This window comes from Notolepis coatsorum (genome assembly GCF_963971535.1).
Source record: "Notolepis coatsorum genome assembly, chromosome: 4".
NCBI lineage: Eukaryota > Metazoa > Chordata > Actinopteri > Aulopiformes > Paralepididae > Notolepis > Notolepis coatsorum.
Genome location: NC_140168.1, coordinates 78,487,676 through 78,513,608, shown reverse-complemented (window position 1 = coordinate 78,513,608; position 25,933 = coordinate 78,487,676). Strand labels below are relative to the sequence as shown.

The 25,933-nt window shown below is 44.0% G+C and overlaps 1 protein-coding gene across 1 annotated transcript; it reads right to left on the bottom strand.

Annotated features, from left to right (window-relative positions):
• Positions 1 to 1,161: 1,161 nt before the first annotated feature.
• On the bottom strand, positions 1,162 to 25,802 carry cct3 (chaperonin containing TCP1, subunit 3 (gamma)). The gene is made up of 14 exons (XM_084313557.1): positions 25,712 to 25,802; positions 24,396 to 24,457; positions 24,069 to 24,119; positions 22,755 to 22,817; positions 15,365 to 15,461; positions 14,869 to 14,986; positions 13,817 to 14,003; positions 11,114 to 11,263; positions 10,531 to 10,663; positions 10,201 to 10,282; positions 8,170 to 8,350; positions 7,757 to 8,002; positions 5,114 to 5,245; positions 1,162 to 1,888 (listed from the first exon to the last, which is right to left on the bottom strand). The coding sequence occupies exons 1-14, from the start codon at positions 25,737 to 25,739 to the stop codon at positions 1,799 to 1,801; spliced, it is 1,620 nt and encodes a 539-aa protein (XP_084169683.1). The 5' UTR covers positions 25,740 to 25,802; the 3' UTR covers positions 1,162 to 1,798.
• Positions 25,803 to 25,933: the final 131 nt, after the last annotated feature.

The window sequence follows — 25,933 nt, the reverse complement described above, 5'->3', positions numbered from 1 at the left end:
CGAAAGTCTGGGTCAACGAAGAATAGGGAGACTCCAGGTACAGGAGACAGTGCAATAATCTCTTGATCCGCAGACGAATAACAGCTATTCTCCGGCATGCAGCTCCGCATGGAAGAAAGCTAGCCAGCCTCAGGCGTCTCAGAGGCGGGCTCGACGTTGCTCCTCACAGGGTAAATCCCACACAGTTGTGGGTGTAGACGATTCTCTGCTCCATCAGCTACAGGACCAAAGCAAATATAATCCAGCCGAAAAGGGCTATGCAGTCGTCGGGTAGGTTATCCAGTGTACATGTCCACACGGTCCTCGTCTAGGGCTCCTCGGATGAAGGCGCCAGGGTAAGCTGCCCAGCCTGGATAAGCACACTAGCTGGTACGAGGAAACGTTGGTGATGCTGGTCACTGTAGAACGGTAGCCGCACGATACACTATACATAAATAGACTATTACTGAATTAATAGAATAGGTCGAACTCGACGGTACAGCGTTAAACTCTGATACTTCAGCTATCAATTCGCACGCGGTCTCAATGCTCTATTTGGGGCCAAACGGGCCCTACTTCACCGCACGTTGTATCGTGGGTGAGGCTTCACTTGGGTAACTCGAACTAGGTTAACTAACTTCTGTATTCACCTGCGCCGTATTTATACGTTAGGTGAACAAACTAGTACCAGCCTTATTCCTGTCTCGTATTCTTGCGCAGAGCCGTTCATGTCCAGGCATGTCTTTGGCGGTGACTTTGAACTAGACCTTGGGGGTATGGCAGTGGCGCCTAAGGGACCGCTGTCCAATAGGAGAACTAAATATTATGGTCTGTACTAGGTAAAGGGATATTCCGTGTATATGTACAAAGAATACACAAGGGATATCAGACGATATACAAATATTATGCAATATATATCAAGTAGTAAATATATATATTCGGTTTAATCTGATCCTTCGTAACATCAGGCATATGTTGTAAAAGCGCAGTTATATAAATGCAGTCCATGTACCAGTCTTCTCAACAATAGCAATACTTTTTTTTTTTTTTTTTTATAAAAACAAGTCTGATGTTTCAACAATAGGAGTCAAGTCAGTTAGGAACACTTGCTTTTGTAGGCCGGCCCTATGCATCTGGCTTTTATTTTATTTATTTTTTAATAAAAAGACAAACACCATGAAGTTAGTTTAGTTTTGAATTTTTATTTCAGTTCAGCAACAGAGCAGGTAACGCAGCCTCTGAGAGGGAGAATGATGGAGGGAACAGGTGGATTAAGTCACAACCCTTTCAGACTGCAGAAGGAGAGCGTTATAACATGAAGCCAGGGTAAAAAGAAAAACGAACTTCCAAACCAACGGTCACAACTAACACACCTCTACTATACTTGATCTTGAGCCAAACGGCAGAGACCCGTAGTGGTCCACATGTGACTGACATCACACTTCATGTGTAAATACACCAGGGATGCAATCAGGACAATGAGAAAACAAGAACAGACAACAAAAACAAGAATATTGATTGCAAACGAGGGAGTATATCAAATTAAGCCCCTATCCCTGAAACGAGCGGAAAAAGCACATATCCAACATTAATTGCTCATGCAAAATGCTAATGTTTCTTAATACAGTGCTTTAGAAGTTACATAATGATATCATACAGTTGCTGCAGTTGAAGTTATTGGTAAAAAAAAAGAAAAAAAAAAAAGGATTTGGCCAATGACACCAAGTGCAGGACAATACGCACACGAGAACTGAAAACAATGCTATGTGAACTGCACAGCCTCCCTCCGTCCCTCCTCTCCCATCGCCACTCTTCTCCTCTATTCCGGCCCCTGGCCTCCCGCCTGGTCGTCTCCCTTCTTCTTGTGGCCGGAGACGATGTCGTCGATACGAAGCAACAGGATGGCCGTCTGCAGGAGAGAAAAGGAAGTGAGTGTCTAGTTTTTCCATCTTCATTGTGTCCACTTCATTTTACTGCCCTCTGATGACAAATGTCCTCCTGAGAAGTCCATATTGAGGTCTGTACAATGTAGTGCATCAACATTTTAATATTGTTCAACTTTCATTAAGATTACAGACTGAGACGGAGTGAGAGAGACAGATATTAAAGATAGACTGAGCGATAGGCCCAGTTCAGACCTGTATTTTGTATCCTGATGGATCCAGATTGTGTCCAGATCCAGTTGAGATGGATCTCAGTTCACACCTGGCATCAGAATGAATCTCCTCACACGCGAGTGAGTGAGCCACTTGTGATCGGAAATCAAATTATGAAAATCAGGCCTATATCACATTCTCCACGAGCATTGCGCCTAAGATTAATTCAGTACAACGCTGTGAGCGTACAGGTTGATATTTCAATCAATAATTGTGGTTATGAAAAGGCATGGGGCTGCTGAAGGGCAGCTGCAAGAGCACATTATAGTATAAGATTCTAATTATATAAAAAAAACGATGTAAAATCTCTTTACTTTGGATTCATTCAAACACGATTTTTGGGAAAAGTGGCAGCCCTAACATAGCCTGTATAGGTCAGGGACACACTGTAATACAAATGCAGTCAAATGTGTCCAAGGCCACCCCTGAACGTGGTAGTGGTGGTGGTCTCGATGCGTCCTCCATGTGTCTTGGGTGCAGGGATGGGTACCGAATCCGGTACTTTTAAGGGTATCGACCGAATCACGTCGGTACTACAGAGTACCGATTCACGTGAGACCCACCGGTGCCACATTTCTAAATGTCATAAGTCTGATGACGTCAACGTTTACCGCTAAACAAAACCTATGGAGTGTGCCACACGTTCGTGTCAACGTTCACGCGCACAATACACACTCGCCTAGGATTTTACTTGATTCAACAACAACAAAGCAGTTGTTCAGCATCTTCAGGTATATTTATTTAAATATATAGATGTGTACCTTTTAGTTCCGCAGAATAGTTCATTGCTGCCGTTTGTTTAATCATTTTATACTTATTTTGTAAAACATAATATTTTATTTAAAGATGCGTGTGTATATACATATACACACTAGGGCTGACCCCTATTAATCGATTAGTCGACTAATAGGTCGAAAGGGGCCGTAGTCGACTGGCCAACCTCTTAGTCGAATATAATATATATATATATAAAAAATAAAAAAATAAACGTATTATATATATTTTTTTTTTTATCATTCTTTCCAAAAGAAAATAGGCCTAGAAGCGTGGCTAACGCTAATGGCACGCATACGAGAGGCTAACTGCCTATGTAAACAGGCACAGAGGCACTGAAAGAGGATTTCACCCATCTAATGAACACACTAGACTAGACAAATATCAAGATGTATCCATCAGTGGACCAATTGCATGCTTTTGCAGACGACAAGAAGCCTTCAGTCGACTCCTTCAGACATTAAGCACCCCCCACAGCAAAAAAAAAAAAAAAAAAAAAAAAAACTTTATACCTTTTTTTTAAGTCGACCAATAGTCGACTAACGGCAAATTTTGGCCAATCCTAGTCGACCATCCAAATCCTTAGTCGGGGACAGCCCTAATACACACACATATGAACATATTGTTCTAAATAAATAATAATGATAATAAATAATTTGAAGTTTGGATAATTTTTTACAACTGAGGTAGATTAAATTTTTTGAGACTAAAGTACAGAAAGAAAAAGGTACCGTTGGGTACCGGTATCGATTCAAAGGTACCGGTTCAAATGTGAACGGTACCCAACCCTATTTGGGTGCAGCCTGTAGTTAAAGCCGTCCACGTGTGATGGGATGACGCCAGACACAAGCAAAACTCTTAACACACTCCCGGCCAACCACGGACATGTCCGTGTTTCGGATCCAACGGTTGAGGGCCAACCACGGACATGTCCGTGTTAAGGTTGTTTTGGCATTTATTCAATTTTAATAACCTACTCAATGTCACCGAGCGTCGAGCGACACTGCAGAATTACCCTACTCTTGGAATTCGGAAAAGTGCATTACCGGCCAGATTAGCGCTTAGCGCCTTATATCTCACGTTCCAGGAAATATACCAGACCAATCCCATATAACGCGTATATTCACGAGGCTATAAAATGGGAACGTATTGATGAAAAAATGTGTGTCAATTGACAATGAGAATGGACAGATAGCAATAATATAAAGTATAGATTTAGCTCTACAAACAGCCTCACGCACAATGAATACTTGTTATGATAAGATGGCCTTATAGAGTGGGCCCGTCTAATACCCGTGGCGTCAACAGGCACCCAGAAAAGTGGCCCAAAAAAAAGAAAAAAAAAAAATTACTTGAAGTTGAGGACTGCATACTTTTTTTGCTTAGCTTCATGCTTATAGCACATGCATGATCCTGGTCTCTTTTGAAAGATAACATTCTGAAGCTACTAATGCAAAAAAGGAAAATCACTTTTAGTGCTAATGAAATAGAGTAACGGAGGTCTGAACTTGTGTACTCACATTTTTCTGTAGTAGTAGCAAGATTCCATATTCCAGCATAGTATAAGCCGGAAAACACAGCGCTTCCGTCTGAAGTCTTATGTAGTACATGTCCAAACTTTATAAAAATCTGTTCATAAATGGGTCTTTGAGAGACATCAGAGGTCTTTGAGAGACATCAGAGTAAAATACTACAAAAAAAAAAAAAAGGCTTTCCAAAATCCATTTCCTCATCCACCACCTTGTGTTCTAAAGTCTGAATCTTTACGCTAGTCAACTTTCACCTAGTTCGTTTATTCGCACCCCTCGTTATTCGCATCGTTGGAAACGTACACTCGTTGGCTACAACGCTGACCAATTATTTTCGCCATCAGCGGATGATTGGCAGTTCTGGAGCGTCTGGAGTCCGGGGTGGTCATCTGACGTGCGGCACGTAAAAAGAGGCTTGCATGACATTTCGTCATGCAACTCAAGAACCGTCCGAGGCATACATTTGGTCGATTGAGGTGGCGTTCGAACAGCAACAAATAGATCTTTCGAACTGTATATTATATATTCAGCAAAAAAATGCAGCCCCGAGCCGCTAGACGCTCGCAAAGTTGTGCGCGCAAGTGCTCGTGAGCACGTATACGTCCCGGTGCACGTTATGTGGTTAATGCCAGGTGTGAACAGGGTCATAGAGAGAGTGATGGTAAGAGTTCTCACCTCTACTGCTGTCTTGTATGTCTGAGCCTTGACAGCCAGAGGCTCACAGATCCCCAGATCAGTCATGTCGGCCAGGGTACCAGTCTCTCCGTTCACACCCCAGTTGGTGCTGTTCTCCTGGGTGTGTTTGGCCTGAAGACAGAGAAACTCTCCATTAGTATCAGTAGCAGCAAGTGACATGGAATACTGAAGCGTCTTTCCTTCAGTGATGTTAGTACGCTGATAGTAGCAGTGTCTTACCTTCAATGACCTGATGGAAGTGTATTACTCTGTGATCTGATAGTAGTGTCTTACTCTGTGATCCGATAGTTGTCTTACTCTGTGATCTGATATAAGTGTCTTACCCTCAGTGATCTGATATAAGTGTCTTACCCTCAGTGATCTGATAGTAGTGTCTTACCCTCAGTGATCCGATAGTAGCGTCTTACCCTCAGTGATCCGATAGTAGTGTCTTACCCTCAGTGCTCCGATAGTAGCGTCTTACCCTCAGTGCTCTGATAGTAGTGTCTTACCCTTAGTGATCTGATAGTAGCGTCTTACCCTCAGTGATCCGATAGTAGTGTCTTACCCTCAGTGATCTGATAGTAGTGTCTTACCCTCAGTGATGTGATAGAAGGGTCTTACTCTAAGCCAGGGGTCTCAAACTCAATTTACCTGGGGGCCGCTGGAGGTAGTCTGGGTGAGGCTGGGCCGCATCAAATATTCCACAAAAAAAGGGGGTTCAAGTACTCAAAAAAAAAGTACAACTGATCCAATCTTCTCAATCTTTAGCAATAACATTTCAGAACATGAACAGTTCTTCAGAACATAGGCTTCTCAGTGGTGTCAGTGGACTCATCCACAGCTATGGAAATGCACTGTGCATTTTTTTTAATTCTATCACAAAGCTGTTTAATCAAATTACCAGCCAGTATTTCAGTTATTCTGGTTGCTGTGCGATCTGAGTGGGATTTGCTTTTGTTTGCCTTCAAACATGGTCTCCATCACTTCAGTCATACATTATTTTATTATGTATGCATCAGAGAATGGCTTCTTGTGTTTAGCCAAAACCCATGCCACCGAGTGAGGACTTTGTTGCTTTTTCTCGTTGTGACAGATTTAACAATAATTCTGCTTGCAGCTTGATATGATGATTTCATTCCATTTATTTTTGTGGTTCTTAGCACTGAATTTTGAGGAAAGGTTGCATCAAAATAACATTTGTTTCGTAGTGGCGTTTCAAATTGCCACTCTTCACAAGAGCTACCGTTTCTTGGCATGTTAGGCACATTGGTTTGGTGCTGGGAGGATGCACACATATTTTCCAGTCCATTCACCTTCGAATTGCAGCGATTTTCACTGTCGACTTTTCTTTTACTGGCCATCATTGAACATGCCACATTTTCTACTAGCTGCCTGCTGGCGAAACTAGGCTACTAGCTACATTTATCTCAGAGATAAAACTGGGAACGAGGTTACTAGCTACAGTACCTGCAGATTAGACTACCAGTAGATGCGCTGTCAACTCTCGCTCTGACTTGAACCGTTGAAAGAGACGACACGCATTCCGTGAAGACCCGCCCTACTCTGCCTCTGATTCGCAGACTGTGGGTGGTGGGGGGGGGGACGCTGACGGGACGCTAAATGTGATTGGACCAGAGTAGACAGACACAAGACAGTGGAGCAGTGCTTGCAGAGGAGATAGCGGAGAATTTTGAGGATGCCTGCCATACGCACTGGGCGACAGGATATATTTTCCTTCCACTTTACTTGGCATCACTCCGGAATCACGTTTCAACCAAGTCACTAACGTAACGTTGCCGTCATGAGCCTGCGCTATGGTAGCCTACAAGTGATAAAATAAATAAAACTTCCAACTCGCGCAATGACTCTGCAAAAAGTTGCGTGCGGGGCCGCACTAACACTAAATTTTGATGTCAAGTAGGGGGCCGCAAAATATCATCCAACGGGCCGCGAGTTTGAGACCCCTGCTCTAAGCGATCTGATAGAAGTGTCTTACCCTCAATGATGTGATAGAAGTCTTACCCTCAGTGATGTGATAGAAGGGTCTTACTCTAAGCTATCTGATAGAAGTGTCTTACCCTCAGTGATGTGATAGTAGAAGTGTCTTACCCTCAGTGATGTGATAGTAGAAGTGTCTTACCCTCAGTGATGTGATAGAAGGGTCTTACTCTAAGCTATCCGATAGAAGTGTCTTAGCCTCAGTGATGTGATAGAAGTGTCTTACCCTCAGTGATGTGATAGTAGAAGCAGGATTCCCACAGAAATTCAAGGACTTTCATGTACTTTTCCCAGCAGTATATTTCATTTTAAAAGGGCATTTAAAAGGATACAATTCACTTTTAGAAGCAGTTTTTTGTATAGAATACTGTATTTAATACAAATATTTATGGCTTAAAAACAATCTGACAATTAGTTAAACTTTAAATAATAAAATTCTATTTCTTGATTCAGGACAATTTTATCATGGATGAACAAAACTTTCAATGCGAATAGTTGATTTGAATTTCAAGGACTTCTTAAGCACCGTGTAAACATTTGTGCTGTTTAAGGAATTCCAGGCCTTGACCTTTTTTTCCTAAAAAAAATCAAGCACTTTAAGCACTTCAAGGACCTTGTGCGAACCCTGTAGAAGTGTCTTACCCTCAGTGATGTGAGGACTCTGATGGTAGATGCTCCACAGTTCTGGATGAGGGTCCTAGGGATGACCTCGAGGGCCTCGGCCACGGCTCTGTAGGGCCACTGCTCCACCCCCGTCATGGACTTAGAGCGCTCCACCAGGCGCTTGGACACGGCCATCTCGGTGGCTCCGCCCCCCGGCAGCAGACTGGGGTCCAAGAGGACGTTGCGGCACACCTGCATGGCGTCCTGGAGGTTACGCTCCACTTCCTGTGAGGGGAGGAGACAGGGTGTCAGATTCAAGTGCTTACCAGAGATGTGCATGCGACTCATTCAGCATGGAAAATAAAACTACTAACAAAGTCTTGGTCGATTAAGACCAAAGCAACCGATTAATCAACTAAGAGATGGCATTCGTAACAGCAACAGCATCTTACCGCCAGGATCTCCTTGCTGGCCCCTCTGAGGAGGATAGTGCAGGCTTTGGGGTCTTTACACTCTGTGACGAAGGTGAAATATTCATCTCCTATCTTCTTTATTTCGAACAGGCCTGCGCCGGTTCCAACGTCTTCCTCGCGAAGCTCATCTGTACGGCTGGCAATACGAGCGCCACACGCCCTGAAGAGAGGAAGAAGAATGATGGGAAACATTAGAACAGACTTAGAACACTTAGAACAGACTTTGAGAGTCTAGTAGCCCTGAAGCCCTGAAGCTTTGCTTGAAGTCTAGTATACTGCCTGGAGCCTAGTATACTGCCTGAAGCTTAGTATACTGCCTGCAGCCTAGTATACTGCCTGCAGCCTAGTATACTGCCTGCAGCCTAGTATACTGCCTGCAGCTTAGTATACTGCCTGAAGCTTAGTATACTGCCTGCAGCCTAGTATACTGCCTGCAGCCTAGTATACTGCCTGAAGCTTAGTATACTGCCTGCAGCCTAGTATACTGCCTGAAGCTTAGTATACTGCCTGAAGCTTAGTATACTGCCTGCAGCTTAGTATACTGCCTGCAGCCTAGTATACTGCCTGCAGCCTAGTATACTGCCTGAAGCTTAGTATACTGCCTGCAGCCTAGTATACTGCCTGAAGCTTAGTATACTGCCTGCAGCCTAGTATACTGCCTGAAGCTTAGTATACTGCCTGCAGCCTAGTATACTGCATGAAGCTTAGTATACTGCCTGCAGCCTAGTATACTGCCTGAAGCTTAGTATACTGCCTGCAGCCTAGTATACTGCCTGCAGCCTAGTATACTGCCTGCAGCCTAGTATACTGCCTGCAGCCTAGTATACTGCCTGCAGCTTAGTATACTGCCTGCAGCCTAGTATACTGCCTGCAGCCTAGTATACTGCCTGCAGCCTAGTATCGCTAAAGCCTAGTAGCCCTACACGAAGTCTGGTATACTGCCTAAAGCCTAGTAGCCCTGCCCTGGGTTATACTCGTCTGTGGTCTGTGTGAGTTATACACGTCTGTGGTCTGTGTGAGTTATACACGTCTGTGGTCTGTGTGAATTATACACGTCTGTGGTCTGTGTGAGTTATACACGTCTGTGGTCTGTGTGAGTTATACACGTCTGTGGTCTGTGTGAGTTATACCTGTCTGTGGTCTGTGTGGGTTATACACGTCTGTGGTCTGTGTGGGTTATACACGTCTGTGGTCTGTGTGGGTTATACACGTCTGTGGTCTGTGTGGGTTATACTCGTCTGTGGTCTGTGTGAGTTATACCTGTCTGTGGTCTGTGTGGGTTATACACGTCTGTGGTCTGTGTGAGTTATACTCGTCTGTGGTCTGTGTGGGTTATACACGTCTGTGGTCTGTGTGGGTTATACCTGTCTAGTCTGTGTGGGTTATACACGTCTGTGGTCTGTGTGAGTTATACACGTCTGTGGTCTGTGTGGGTTATACACGTCTGTGGTCTGTGTGGGTTATACACGTCTGTGGTCTGTGTGGGTTATACAAGTCTGTGGTCTGTGTGAGTTATACACGTCTGTGGTCTGTGTGGGTTATACACGTCTGTGGTCTGTGTGAGTTATACACGTCTGTGGTCTGTGTGGGTTATACAAGTCTGTGGTCTGTGTGGGTTATACCAGTCTGTGGTCTGTGTGGGTTATACACGTCTGTGGTCTGTGTGGGTTATACACGTCTGTGGTCTGTGTGAGTTATACACGTCTGTGGTCTGTGTGGGTTATACCTGTCTGTGGTCTGTGTGGGTTATACACGTCTGTGGTCTGTGTGGGTTATACAAGTCTGTGGTCTGTGTGAGTTATACCTGTCTGTGGTCTGTGTGGGTTATACAAGTCTGTGGTCTGTGTGAGTTATACCTGTCTGTGGTCTGTGTGGGTTATACACGTCTGTGGTCTGTGTGAGTTATACACGTCTGTGGTCTGTGTGAGTTATACCTGTCTGTGGTCTGTGTGGGTTATACACGTCTGTGGTCTGTGTGGGTTATACACGTCTGTGGTCTGTGTGGGTTACCTGGCGATGCGGTTGTTGTCAGTCTTCCTGACACGGCGGATAGCTGTGATATTAGCCTTCATCAGGTAGTGCTGGGCCAGATCTATTAGAGAGGAGCATGGCGGGTTGAGCGATGCGGGTTGACTACAAAACAAGGGAATCTTTGAGACCAAGAAACATTGGCTGGGTGTCTATTGTATCCATCTAACGGATCCGTCTGTACATCCATCCATCTTTATATTTAAGTATCGGAGATGCCTTTTACGGTAACATCTATCTCATATATTACATCAATCTATATAAATTATATATTATATCAATCCATCCATATATCTCATATATATTATATACCCGAGACGCCTTTCTCCGTAAAGATCAGGTCAGGCTTCAGTCTGATAATGTCTTCACAGATCTGCTGGATGTAATCTTCCTCCATCTGAAGGATCTTGGCAAAGTCTTCCTCACGGGTGATCTCAATGTCTGTCTGGAAAAGATGAACACAGAGGTGTATTATGAGAGTGTGTCAGTGAAGATGAAATTCAAGACGGTAAAAGGGACCGACTGCGTGGCGGAGAGAGGATCAGTATAAGCCTGTATATGTGACTCTCTCCTTTCTTGTATTCTAGAGAACACCATGTATGTACCCGGTATGTGATATCGATCCAATACAAGGCTAACATTGAATATCGGATAAATTCCCAGATACTAAAAAGTAAAGTAACTTGATTTGTTGCATTTGACACGTTAACTCCCTCTAATGGACAAAAATGTATTACATCTCAATCATTTTTGGCCAACGACCCCAACATAACAGTCCAAGTCTATACCATTCATTAAAAGTAATGGATTGGTACACGTTATCGGCCGATACCCAAAGCCCAGGCATCAGTACCAGGGCATTAGTGTGTGTGTCTGTCTGTATGCGTGCGTGTACCTGGCTCTCTCCCTTCTTGTACTCCAGAGAACAGTCCAGCAGGATGATTCTAGGGTTCTTGATCATCCTTCTCATCCTGGGGTGGGTCACGTCTTTATTCACCATCACTCCCTTCAGCACATATGAGTCCTCGATGATGCCGCCTGGGACCTGGGGGACAACAAGAGGACAGGTAAACGCCTGGGACCTGGGGGACAACAAGAGGACAGGTAAACGCCTGGGACCTGGGGGACAACAAGAGGACAGGTAAACGCCTGGGACCTGGGGGACAACAAGAGGACAGGTAAACGCCTGGGACCTGGGGGACAACAAGAGGACAGGTAAACGCCTCAACAAGAGGACAGGTAAACGCACGCCTGAGTCTTATTTAGATGCTGGTACTGGCAGCGAGATTCAAATAGGAAGAAATACCACACACTCAGTGGAAGACATTCCTTTATTGATCCTCTTGGGGAAATGCAGGTGTCATAGCAGCAGTGGGGGAGGGGTACAGGTATGTCAAATGACACCACTAAACGCCGCATATTAGTGTTCATTTTCTGTAATTTTATGTTTTTAAATGATTCTCTTTTTTTAATTTTTTTAGAAATAGTCACTTATCCAAATATGCCATTTGATTTACTACTACAAGCAGTGTAATGTCAACAGTACTAAGCACTTAAATAAACGTTACTTTGAAAGCAAGCACTTTTATCATCATTGTAGCAAAAAATACAGGGGGGGGAAATGTCTTTATCGTATGTAGGGGGGCCCTGGAATATTTTATTGGACACAGGGGAGCCTTGGCAGCAGAAAGGTTTGAGAACCCCTGATCCACAGTATGTCTCGTCTGTGGGTGGGTGGATGGTAGGCTTGGGCGGTATGACGGTATACCCGGGTATTTAGAAATCCCGACGGTATTGAAAATCAATACCGTCAGGGCGGTTAGGTGGCCTAGCGGAGATTGCGTTCGTCACCAACCCCGCCTGTTCGAATCCAGCTCACAGCTCCGGGGTTGTCACCAGCTTGGCTGGCCGTTCACTAGGGCTGGGCGATATGACCAAAAACGTTATCGCGATAAAATTATACAATTATTTTCATATAATTCGATATCAATAATTATCGTCGATATAATGTCTGTCAAGTTTAATTAACTTCTAATATGCTGCTGCGAATGTCTCAAGTCGAGTTGATGACGTCATCAGTCCTCGCACGTTAGCAGTTAGCCGACAAGCGGAGTATCTCATGACAATAAATATGACACTAAAATACTCTCTTCCGCCACAATATATTGAAACGACTTCCACTGTATACCCCCACTACTATAAACGTGGCCTCAGAATTCACCACACACACATACTCGGCACGTAAATATATAAAACAATGCCGTGCAAGCTAATTAGCCTAGCAAGCCTTGTTGTTGAGCGAGTCCTACCGCTCTGGGTCTCCTTCCGGGTCTCCGTCGATCTCGGCCATCTCCTTCACTGATTGGTTGTTAGCTGTTGTGCGTAGCACGTCATCACGTAAGGTTGGTTGTTGTTAGTGAGTGTGCTGAGCCGAGGCTGAACGGAACCAAGCTTGGAAAATCGATATATCGAAACTTTGCGACCACGTTTCATGTTTATTTCGAGGAAATAATTTATCGCGATAGTTATCGTTATCGTTTTATCGCCCAGCCCTACCGTTCACACTAATACAATTGGCTGTATTAGAGGGTGGGAGAAGCTGGCGGGGTGGGTCCGGGTCGTTGTAAACAGCAACTCCTACAGTTCGGTCGGGGCGCCTGCTAAGCGCGGATAGGACCCGAGTGGGATAGTGTGATCCTCCCACACGCTACGCCCTCTCAATGAGAATCCGCGCTGCCAGGTGAAAAGAAGCGGTGATTGGCTGGACGTGTGTCGGAGGAAGCACGTGGTAGCCTCCACTCTCCCAGATGATCTGACTGTGGGGGGTAAGTGCGCAGCGACCAGGAAGGGATTGGGAATTGGCATACGACTAACATTGGGATGGGAGAAAATCGGAGGAAAATGGAGGGGGAAAAAGATTAAAAAAAAAAATCAATACCGTCAAAACGGAGTTTTGTTGTAGTGCACACACGCGCCAGCAGAGGGCGAGACCAGTCCTCACTAGTGGAGCGAGCCACGCAGAACTGGTTGTCTACACACAGGAGGAGGGGAAACCCTGCTTCAGTGGTGGAAATTAAATGAGACACGCTTACCGTTGCTGCTAGCTAACTGGCTAATCTGAGAGCTAACTGTTGTGTATGATCACAACGGTGTTCACGCTTTACGGTAATGTAGTGAGTGCTGTGAAAATATCGTAAAGCGTTGTGGTAACGAGAGTGTGTGTAGGATGCTGCGGGCGAACTGCTACCATTCTGAGAGCTAACGTTAGCACTAGTATGCTGCGGGCGAACTGCTACCATTCTGAGAGCTAACGTTAGCACTAGGATGCTGCGGGCGAACTGCTACCATTCTGAGAGCTAACGTTAGCACTAGGATGCCACCCCCCCCCCCCCCCCCCCCCCGCTGATGAAAATGAAAGTCATACAGTCAGTCATATACCGTATACCGGGGTATTAGGTAATCAAGGTATGAAAAAAATGATACCGCCCAAGCCTAGTGGATGGATGGCTAATTATGTTCATCTTGTAAAACACACTCATCACACTGTCCAGACGTATATTTCACCCTTGCATAGTAACAAAGTCGCCCGCACACTAACCTTCTCCACTTTGGCATACTTCTTGATGTCGATCTCCTTGCGTCCGTTCTCTTCCAGCTCCACCGTTTTGACGGCGTCCAGAGCGATGCCACAGGCCATGTCAGACCAGCGGGACAGAGCCTTGGTGTTGATGGCAGAGTTAATGATCTTCAGCATCACGGTGCGGTCATTAGCGTCCACTGGGGTGCTGAGGAGGGTGAGAAGAGAGTGGAAGAGGAAGAGAGAAGGAGGGGAAGAGAGGTGTGTTTTAGTTATACAGAATATTAAAAAGAAACACTCCAGTTTGGGAAATACTTATTTCCCATCTTCTGATGGGTTAGGGTTAAACTGACTGACGCCCTGAAGAGGGGAAGAATAATTATGGGAAACACTTCCCAATCTCACTCTAAGCTTACACTTAGAACAGACTTTGTGAGTCTAGTAGCTTTGCCTGGTCTAGTATACTGCCTGCAGCCTAGTAGCCCAGAAGTCTAGTATACTGCCTGCAGCCTAGTAGCTTTGCCTGAAGTCTAGTATACTGCCTGCAGCCTAGTAGCTTTGCCTGAAGTCTAGTATACTGCCTGCAGCCTAGTAGCTTTGCCTGAAGTCTAGTATACTGCCTGCAGCCCAGTAGCTTTGCTTGAAGTCTAGTATACTGCCTGCAGCCTAGTAGCTTTGCTTGAAGTCTAGTATACTGCCTGCAGCCTAGTAGCTTTGCTTGAAGTCTAGTATACAGCCTGAAGTCCGGTTTCGGTGGAATGGAACCATCTCAAACCCGGCCCTCTTTTCTTGATCCTCCAATTACGACTGTTGCTTCCCTTCCCTTTTCTTGAAAGGATCAAGAAAAGAGGGCGGGGTTTGAGATAGGTCAGCTGCGTTGCCAGGGTAACAGCTTGAAACCGCTGCAGTGTTGGCTAATATTAACAGCTACGTAGAAATGACAAGTGGTCCGTTCTAGAATGTTCGTTTGTCTATAGTAACTATGAGAACCAATTGCAATCAATAACTGTTGATTGCAGTTACTGTGAGTGTGTGTACATGCAAGAGAGAGAGAGAGAAGAAAGTGTGTGTACCTGATGTCTTTGAGTGCACTGAGCATGTCTTCCAGGGCCTGTCTGTAGGCACTGATGATGACTGTAGGATGCATCTGCTGCGCCAAGAACTGCTCTGCTACAGACAACATCTCACCAGCTAGACAGACACACAAGGAGAGATGAGAGGGAAGGAGACAGAGGGAGTGACACAGAGACAGGCAGAGAGGGAGAGATAATCAAGGGAATAAAGTGAGGACAGTTAGAGGAAAAAAATAAAAAATAACAGTGAAGAGGAGTGAGAGAGATGCAGACTACAAGGCAAAGACCAACGATTTTTTTCATCCAAATGTGAGTCTATGTGACTGCATCATAGAAGACTAAGACGGTCATAGAGAGAACTTTCGTGGAGCACACTTTTTGCGACAGATTCTATTTGACCCAAGTGTTTTCTTCAAAATAACTTGGTCCAGGAGCCCAAGTCATATACTTTGATCCCAATCAAGTTTGAATATTTTTTTATTCAACAATTTCTTACCCAGAATGATGACTGATGTCGTCCCGTCTCCAACCTCTTCATCCTGGGTACGGCTGATCTCAATCATGGACTTGGCTGCAGGGTGCTGCACCTGGATCTGTTGTCAGGAGTCAAACACACAGTCCACTAGTGTCTATGGAGGACAGGCAGAGTCTGGAGCCCTTTTCACACAGACTTCGCAGCATTATACCGCAATATTAAATCTTTTATTTAACCAGAAAAATCTCTGAGATTAAAAATCTATTTTACAAGTGCGTCCTGGCCAAAATAGGCAGCAGCACAAGGACAATTCACAGAACCATTCATAGTCATTCAAAACATCTGCAGCCAGATGTGCTGGATTCCATATCACTTAGAAGTGTTTAAAAGCAACCAGTGAGACCAGCTTATGCAAATTCAGGTGGTTTTGTAGCCGAATCCAGGTGAAGGTAGCTGCATACCTGAACGCCCTTTTTCCCAGTTCAGTACGGACCCGAGGGACAGTTAGTAAAAATAAGCCCTGGGAACAAAGACCATAACTGCCCATACTTTTTTGGAGAATGTACACCTGTAGGCAAGTTGGCAGCAGTCCAAGGATCTGCTGGCTTTGGGTTGTCCACACTGAACCTAGCAAGACGGTATAAGTGTGTGCGTTCAGACAGAACGCTGTGATGCCGTCTTCCCGAGTCGGATAGAATAGAAGCAGTGTGTTCTGAAATAGGTCTCCAAAGAAGCATGCATGCAATGAAAAACATGTATAACTCACGATTAATTAATAAATTCTTATTTATTTAACCAGGGTAGGTTCGGTGATCACGGATGCTCTTTTTCAGCTACGCCCTGCTTCACATTCACACCTGGGAGCTGCCCAGTACAACCACAGTCTGACACTGTTGGCCACTGAGCAACTCCAATGGAGCAGTTGGTGGTTTAGTGCCTTGCTCAAGGGCACTTCAGCGGTTGGTGTTAAGTAGGGGTGCACCGATATATCGGTCGTGTATCGGCCTATAAGATCACATTTACCGATGACAGTGGCCGATAATTATCAATTATTTTTATTATTATATATCCTCAAACTAAATCCTCAATTTTAATAGTGATTAAATTAGTATTTTTATTTGATTAAATCAACTTTCTTTAACATATTCCTGGCCAAGAACGAGTTTACTCGTTATTGCCCGCCAATCTAATAACGCCAACAACGAGATCGTTTTCATGATCGTTATTTCCTTTATTCGCTATTGGCATTCATAATTCATCCAGCAAAGCTGTGGGAGCCTCTGGACTCTGATATTGCCATGCCTCAATACCGCCGCCTGGTGGATTTCGGGCGAGTTGCACTCCACTCTAAACCGGATGTGGCGCTCTGTGCATCGGGGAACATGTTCCGGCAGAGCTATCTTGTTATGTGGATCCAGACAAACACTCGAGTGCATTGGATCGCTTTCGAGATGCAAGAATCAATATGCTCTTGGCGTTTATTGCGTCGTACAAACGGAAAATGGATCTAGCAGATCGAAATCAAATAATTGGAATATTTTTTCTCCACTCATCGGCCACAGGTAAGAGGAATCTAACATTAATTCCAGCTCGATTGTCCATGTATTTCATTGCAATCCATCTGATCAACGTATGATGTCGTACTAAAGAAAGCCGTTACGGACAATCAAGGAATGTATACCGATCATATGCATTTGAATTTTTTAATATAGCGTGTATAGGAACAAAAGCCAATCGATAATCCATCATATGCGTTTGGGCCTATAACTAGCGTTTTTAGAATTACAGCAGAAAAGATTAAAAACATACTTATATTCTCGAAGGTAGTAACACAACAATGTATGAATCAGGGCTGTACGCTAAGCTTTTTCACTAGGGGCACACTTGCCCCTAAATGAGAAATTTAGGGGCAAAAAATATTTTTTAGGGGCACATTTTTAAATAACAATTTACCATTATTTATATCGATTGTGACGAGCACGGTTGTCCACGGCGCTGAAATAGCGCTCGCGGTACGTGGTGAGCTACTGGAGCTCCCCTATATATATATCGATTGTTTTTATATAATTATATAATCATACTTGTAGTTGTATTATCTGCGAGACATCGCCACCACGCAACAAGTCAAAATGCTCGCTATATGCAACCAGCTCCACTGTCTGTGTGTACTCGAGTAGCCTCCAGCTACGGCCAGGATTCTCCGGAGCTGCAGCTGGACCCTAAACTCTTACATTCAGCATGAAAGGATTCTCCTGCCCTGCACCTGGACCCTAGTCAGCAGCGCTGCAGCCCTCATGCGATGTAACTGGACACTTGCAGTTGTTTATGTCGGGAGCTAGCCAGCTGGATAACGTTACACAATGCCTCATGTATTAAACTAAAAGTGAATAGTTGACTGGGTCATTTTGTAACAGTAGCTAACATCAGCTCACGGAGGTCTCTCTGACTAGACTCAGTCACGGTGACTGTGTGTTTACATGCAGCATACAGAAACAGGTAGTGGAGGTTTAGGAGCAGCAATGCGCTGCGTGTCTGTGCTCAGACAGCGAGTGAGAACTCCGCTCAGATTTGGATCATGATTTTCGGTTTTCACATGACCATTTGATTGGCCGTCACACGGCGGTCAGTCCTCTAAGTGGGAGGCGCCAAACGTAAAAACTGCCCGGAAATGGCGGGCGGCGCCTAGGGCTGGGCGATATGACGATCAGGGGAGGAAATTAGGCCACTTTACTGGCCAAATGCTAGTATTTTTTACGTTTGGCTGGTAAAAAAAATCGGATACCCGCCAGTTGGCTGGTAAGCCAAAAAGTTAGTTTCCTCCCCTGCTGGCGAGTATACAAAAAAATAAAACATTCTGCAATCACTGCACTGGCAAACGGTGCGTGTCTTCCGAGTGTTCGCTTTAGTTGACAGTGCCACGAGAGCACTGCACAAGACCACCCGCGGACATATAATGTTTAATAAACGTTTGCGCAGTACTGGCCAACCCGCGGACATATAATAATAAAAGTCCCGCGGTACTAGGCTAGCCATCAGGAGCACTCGCAAACGGATAACGTTAAACACAGCAGAAGATGGAAAACAGACAGACTGACCAACGGGGAACTGCATCCAACCCTAGTACAACCCTCGAGTATAAGTTACTAAGGACACATTTAAATCACAGAGGTGTAATGTTAGTCTACTGGAACTGTATACAGTGGTTAGCTTCTAGTTAGCGTTTTAGCTATAGCTGCTTGCTAGCTAACGTTAGCCCTGTGTGCTCAAAGCAGCCAGCTAGGTGTATCTGTTATGACTATAATGTTTCCAAAAAAGCACCGGACTACGACGTAAGGTTAGACATTTTATTTCATGCTCAAAAGCCCCTGGCTTGCACATCGCAGTCACGAAAGGGGCTAGCTCAACCAGTGCACTGTGCACAACAGCACACCAACCCAACTGACGTTACCACAACACTTGACGGTACTTCACAGCACTGTTGTAAGACCACCGTGCTGTCTTAAAGGCACAGTGTGCCTACCCAGATGCATACACAACATTGACACGGCTTGACATACAAAGAAGTAATTATCACAATTAGCGATTTTTTTTGTCTGGTAAAAAATCTGTTTGGCTGGTAAAAAAAAATCAGATACTCGCCAGTTGGCTGGTAAGCCAAAAAGTTAGTTTCCTCCCCTGATGACGATATTATATAAATATCGGGTACAGTTCATTAACGATACACTTTTTCAACGTATCGTGGATATCGTAATGTTTTGCCCAAGAGGATTGTGTCGCGTCAATCTGTCCACACGTTACTCGTTCATATCTCAGCCCGTGCTGAGATATGCCCATTCCGCGGTCTGTTAAAAAAGTTTTCAATCAGACAGATGTTGGAAAGGCTTTTATTATAACATTCGTTGTAGTAAAATCATTATGCCTCATTTAGTCATCCTGTGGAGCACTGGTCTCCTACTCGACGGCCGCGGGGAGCTAACGTTAGTAGCTTTGTTGTTGTTCAGCACACAGGCCATTCAGGAAGTCAAACTAATAGCGCTTGCCGATTGGTGCTAAGAACAGCAGGGCGGGTGCAAGCGCTGTGACGTAATTGGCAGACTCGACTGTCAATCAAAATTATTATGTTTCCGTCAGAATGAATGAATGAAAACTTTATTAAAAGGTTGCAGAATGGGTACAATACAGTACAGGAGGATGAAGACCAGAAAAAGACTTTCGGCTTTTTTACATAAGGGTCCTCCATTTTCAATTCATCAAAACATTTAGAGACATACATATATACAGTAGTTTCATAAAAATGCTAAAATGCTATTGATTGATTGATTTAAAACTTTATTAACATATTGCAGAATGGGTACAGTACAGCTCAATACATACAATTGTTAAGGGGATGCAGACCAGAGAAAGACTTTAGTCTTGTTTACATCAGGGTCCCCCATTTTCAATTCATCATATTTCATATCTAAATCATATAATATCTCATTGCTAAATATATGCAATATATAATCTAATCTAATCTAAATCTAATATATAATATAAAAATGCTAAATGCATGGGTATTTTATTTTGTCTTTAATGTTAGCTTGCAAACTCGAATACTGTCTTGGTAAGCCTCATAATGAATTGTTTGGGGTAAAAAAGAAAAACATTGTGATGTGTATCGCCGAAAGGTCAGAAAATATCGTGATATCATATTTAGGCCATATCGCCCAGCCCTAGCGGCGCCCTCTAGTTTCGGTCCCTTCACACGCCTTGGATAATTTAGGAGTGAAATGCGAATGCAAGGCTTGAAAGCACTACTCGCAAGCCCGCCCCCAGATAATATTCACCAATCGCAACGGCCAATTAAAGGGGCGATTCGCGATCATATCATCGCAGTGTACAGGCCTGTGAATGAAAAAGTATAACGTTCCCACATCCTGAACAATAGATAATCGATGTTGGGGCAGCTACGTGGTGCAGTGGGCAAGGCGCTCACCACGAATACTGGAGATGCTGGGTTCGCCTGTTCGAGCCCAGCGCTCCACATTGCTTTCAGTTTAGCTGGTCGCCCGTACTAATACACATTGGCAGTATTAGGGGGTGGGAAACTGATGGGTGGGGATCGGGCGTTGTGGACAGCGACTCCTACAGGTCGGTTGGTGCGCCTGCGCAGTAGAATGAGGAAGCGATGGGGGCGGCGCCCCTCCAAAGCGCAGACCCGACGCTGAAAGATCACGCAGCACAGGTGAAAAGATGAGACTGCTGTTACCTCGAGTATCGGAGAGGACTTGTGCTATGTATGACTTAGTCCACATTGCAGCCGGCTTGTGGGAGGCAAGAAACAGCGTTCGAGACAGGGGAGGGTTGAATTGTATGATATGAAATTGGGATGGGAGACAAATTTAAAATGAGAAAAAAAGATAAAAAAAAAGATAATCGATGTTGAATGGGCCATAGTAATGTCAATATAGCAATACAATTTAAAAAGTTATAGCCCTGCAAAGAAGGTAAACATCTCCATAGGCTTTTAATGGTGGCAGAGAGGGGTATGAGATGGGCACAACCCCCGGCGGTCAATGTGTTAATTATGAGTCATATACTATAATATTAGTGTAGCCTAATAGTTATCTGCAACTGTGAAGAAAAACCCCATTGGTTTAAACAGAATGAATAGATGCATACAAAAATATATATAAAATTATTTTTGTTGTTGAATTTTATTTATTTATTTATTTTTTGCCAGGGCACAAATATCGGTATCGACCGATTGTGTTATTTGAACAATCGGTATTGGCCGCACATTTTCATATCGGTGCATCCCTAGTGTTAAGGGTATTTGGAGAGAGTTATTCATTCACTTCCCCAGCTCAGATTTTTCCTGCCGGTCCGGGGGATCGAACCGGCGACCTTCTGGTCACAAACCCGCTTCTCTAACCTTTAGTTCACGCTGCCCCCACAGGCAAGGCAAGCTTTCTCTAGGCTATTGAAAATGTAGGGCAGACATTGTTGGTAACGGGGCAGCCGATAGGAGAGGAACCTCCAAATCGCGATTTTATGAGTCCAGGGCAGCCAGTTGATGTACCGTGATCATTGTGTGATGGCTCAAAAGGCACACTATTCTCTCATCGTGTGATTGTACATCTCAAAAAGGCACACTATTCTCTCATCGTGCAATTGTACTTCTCAAAAGGTACACTATTCTCTCATGATGTGATTGTACATCTCAAAGGGTTCACTATTATCTCATCAGGTGATTGTACATCTCAAAAGGGTTCACTATTATCTCATCGTGTGGACACCCAAAAGAAACACAGGTGTGAACCCCATGGTTTTATAAACGCAGTATTAACTCATTCAGAGCCACGCCCCTTTGACCATATTAGGGCTAGCATGCCAATAAGGAAGTCAATGGGAGGACGGGGACATTTGCGAACGCCTAAACTATATCTTAAATTATGGCTATGGGTCTAAAACACCCCTCGCTTATCAATGACTTGCTTGCAGTCAACATGTACCAAACGGATTGTTTTTTCATTGGTACATTTCAGTTTTATACCGTTTTGAATACGAGTATAGTTTGAGATCCTGAGAAATTCCGTGATAATAGCCCTTTACTGGAATACACAAAACATGTTGTAATTTTTCGGCTGATTTATGAATTGTTTTCAAATAAACGCTAGATTATCGATAGTATTATATGTGTACTTATGCACGCTAGAGAAGGGGGCTGAAAAACCGATTATCCATGCCGTGGATACGGCTAACGTTACGCACACACGCTGCGATGGCGGAGAAAAAAAACATCCGATTAACCCAAGACTGGTAACATAGAGTCCTTACCTCACATCAGATCAGATGTTCTGCAAAAAGATGAATCCAATTCCTGATAGCTATTCCAAATATTGATCGCGTTTATTGATCAAACGTTATAGCACCAAAACACATAATCGAAAGCTGCTCCAAGCCTCCCCAGTGAATGTGGTAACAGATACTGCTTGCCCGAGATGGGAAACCCCGGGAGCAGTTTTTTTCTGATGCAGTCCCACCCAATCCAATGATGTGCAATACCATCCGGGAGACGATAGGCGGCTGTATTTGTCCTTTTCAAGCTCAGACCCATTCCCAATGATAACGTCAGGCTGGATGGATGGATGAAAAATGAATGGATATTGCTAATAAAAGAAATAACGATTAAAACCAGAGAAAACTTGTGATTGGCACGCAACGCATGGCGCGTTAACCCGACTAATCTCGTGGTTGGCACTGAATGGGTTAATGCACACAGGGTAGTTGATGAAACAACAAGTGGCTTCCTTCCAAACGACAGCCTCACTAGCCTCTTCAAACATTCACATTTTGCTGCCATTTTGATTCTATGAGATTTCCAGCCGTGTTTGATTCTATGAAATTTCCAGCTGTGTTTGGTTCTCACCTCTCTCAGGATGGCGTTGCCGTCGTTGGTCATTACAATGCCTCCCATAGGGTCCAAGAGCATCTGAAAACACACAAGACACGCATTTCCACACAGACTTTGTTCAGATTACATCATGAGGACACTTTGCATTTGTAGGGGTGGGACGATACATCAATCTAATTATAATGTATCCAATAGGATCGATGCAGCGTAAAAAGATTGGTTCATATAGAGTTCCATTCGTGAGGAAAGGGGGGGGGGGCTAGCCTCTCTCCCTCTACGTTCAAAGATTTTTAAGTAGCAAAATGTTACACTATAAAAACTACCTAGATAGTTGATAATAAACATTTATCTTCATTAGCTGAAATATTCTAAAACATTAAGTCTGGTATAAGCCATTCTCCCTTTCTCTGTGTGTGACTGTGTGTGTGTGTGTGTGCGAGCGTTCGCATCCCATCTCTGGTCTTTGGAAAGACCAGCCTAGGTCAGAGGAGTTTGATAGTATTTACTGAGGATGGACAGATAATGTTGATATTTAAACATAAAAAATATAATACATAATAAATGTATATAATCATGAAACATAAAATAAATTGTTGTAGGAACGGTTTGGGAGAGGGAGGTTTTAGGTTGTGTTCCAAAAATGTTTACTTAAAGTTTAATGCTCAATATATCAAAACGTGGCACTTTACAGTGAACAGGAGTCAGGAGGTCTATTTGTATTAAAAACAATGTCTGGAAGAGCCCAAAAATAAAAACTCTATCAGCTGAGTAACAATGTTCATCAAAGTGTTGAGTGCTACATTGTAGGTTAGTTTATTAGGACAAGTGCATGACGGTAAGGTTAGTTAGGGATAGATTTCTTTATTTTTTAAATATATATTTTTTTGTATTTTTTAAATTTTATTTCAGATAATGGTTGAAGAAGTGAGTCTTTAGTCGACGGCGAAAGATTGGACAGGTTTCGGATGTCCTAACTGGGGTGGGTAGTTAATTCCACCATTGTGGGGCAAGGACTGAGAATAGGCGACTTCTCTTTGATGACCCTCCCGGAGCTTGGATAGGAGTGGGTCTGAGGCGGCCAGAAGATGCAGAGCGTAGGGGTCTTGAGGGTGTGTAGTTAGAGAAATGTTACCGATCGTGTTAAATGGGCATATAATATAGTCTCATATCGATCGCAGGCACCTGTATCGTATCGTGGCAGACTTTGTGATATCGGCAAATATCGTATCATTGTCCAAAGAATCTATATCGTAATGAAACAGGTGATTCCCACCCCTATGTATTTGTATTTCTTTTTAAATGAATGGTGTAAAATAGCCTGAATCTCACCTTCATCATGGCCCTTGGTCCCAGACATGTCCTGATGACATCTGCTATCGCCTAGAACACACACAGAAACGGACACACACAACAACACAAGAAGACATTTGAATCTCGACTTTGGCATCAATTACCATGACAGTAATTGAAGCTTCAAAGGATTGGGGTCAGCATGACTAAGATACTTTCCTGTGGCTTGTGTAGTAATCGAAACCACACCGAAAAGAGTGACCCCCAAAACAAAGTTATGAACAGAACCGTGATTTTTGTAAACCACTCCACCCCCAATATGTATGCATGCATACGTACGTACAGTATGTGTGTGTGTGAGCTCACCTTGGCAGCATTGATGTTACCAGTCTGCACCTTACGCCCAGACTCTCTCTTTATGTTTTGGTCTGAAAGGGGAAAAGACAGACATGGCATGAAGACGAATATACTGTCCGACGTGCTGTTGTGGATAAAACAGTGAACGGTTATCCTACATTTGCAATAAGTGAGACTTCATTGGCAACAGAACACTCCCATTGCCACACCCACTTTACGCCAACTCATGAACACACACACTAGACGACCAAGTCCAATTTCAGCCTCCTAAGGCGAAAACCTGCGGCTGCTAGAGGGGTGGGGACATTTGAAGACAGAGCGACCAACAGTGAGAGACTAATCTAATTAATTTTTTTAATAATATTGGTAACTCTTGGCGATCCACATATCCTCAAGATGCTGCATGGGCTTTATAAAGGTGTACAATACCCTCAAGTCTCTCTACTGAGCCTCTACTCATATTAAAGTAAAAAGCCATCTCTTTTTAGTTCAGTTGAAATAAACCAGGTCCAATCGGAACTAGAAAAGATGGATGCCTTGCTGTGATGATGAACAGTGATTCTTATAAACAGTGCGGCTGTAAAATAGCGGATAAAGTGGGCTGATTAGCTAACAATAACTATAACTAGTGATGTTCAGTTGACCAGACCCGACAGACAGATGAGCTAGTCTCCGTTTCAGTTCCAAATGGCTATTCAACACAACAGGGCTACACAGCAGCTACAACGATGTAGAGAGAATGACTAGCTCATTTTGGGCTACGCATGAAAATAAATAGGCCACCTTTTGTTACGACGGAACATAACTGAAAACCCCACAACAGCTGCAGATCTAAACGAGCAGCAGTTAGTCGGTTAAGCTGGTAACGGTTACAGACACGTTAAAGGATGGCTGCCATCCATCCAGAGACAAGACACTGTGGAGTTCCTGTAGCTAATGTTATAGTTAGCTTGTTAGCAAAAGCACTATGCTAGCTAGTATGGCAAGACATTTCAAGGAAGAGACACACTAAGCTAGCATAGTTAAGAACACATTAACTGGGTGGTATTGTTGTTAGTTACTTCAAACCAAAATAAAGCCAATAATTAACCGAGTTAGCATGTTAGCTGACGTTAGCACTGTAATGTGTTCATGATGCGACGGTGTGGAACCACATGCTTTGTTGCGGGCTAGCTAGCAACCGGCGTCCGCTAATGCTGCTGTCGACCACGCGTTTCTACTCAGCTGTTATTATACAAGACTAAAGCAGCGATGGTGTACATAACGGCGTCCATATTAAATAAGATACATTTGTTATCGTCGGTATTGTTTTTTAATTTACTTACTAAGCACGAGAACCTGGTGGCCCATCATTTTGTCTTGCGCGGTGAGGGACAGCAGCGGCCTGGAAGGTTCTGGGAGGCACGAGAGGAAGGAGCGGCAGCTTGAGGGGCGGGAGACGTGTGACGTCTGGTCTGGGCCAATAAGAGCGAGAGGACCAAGACGATTGACAGTTATTTCTACTTATTAGAACACAATGAGCTGCTGGTGAAAATGGAGGCACACCC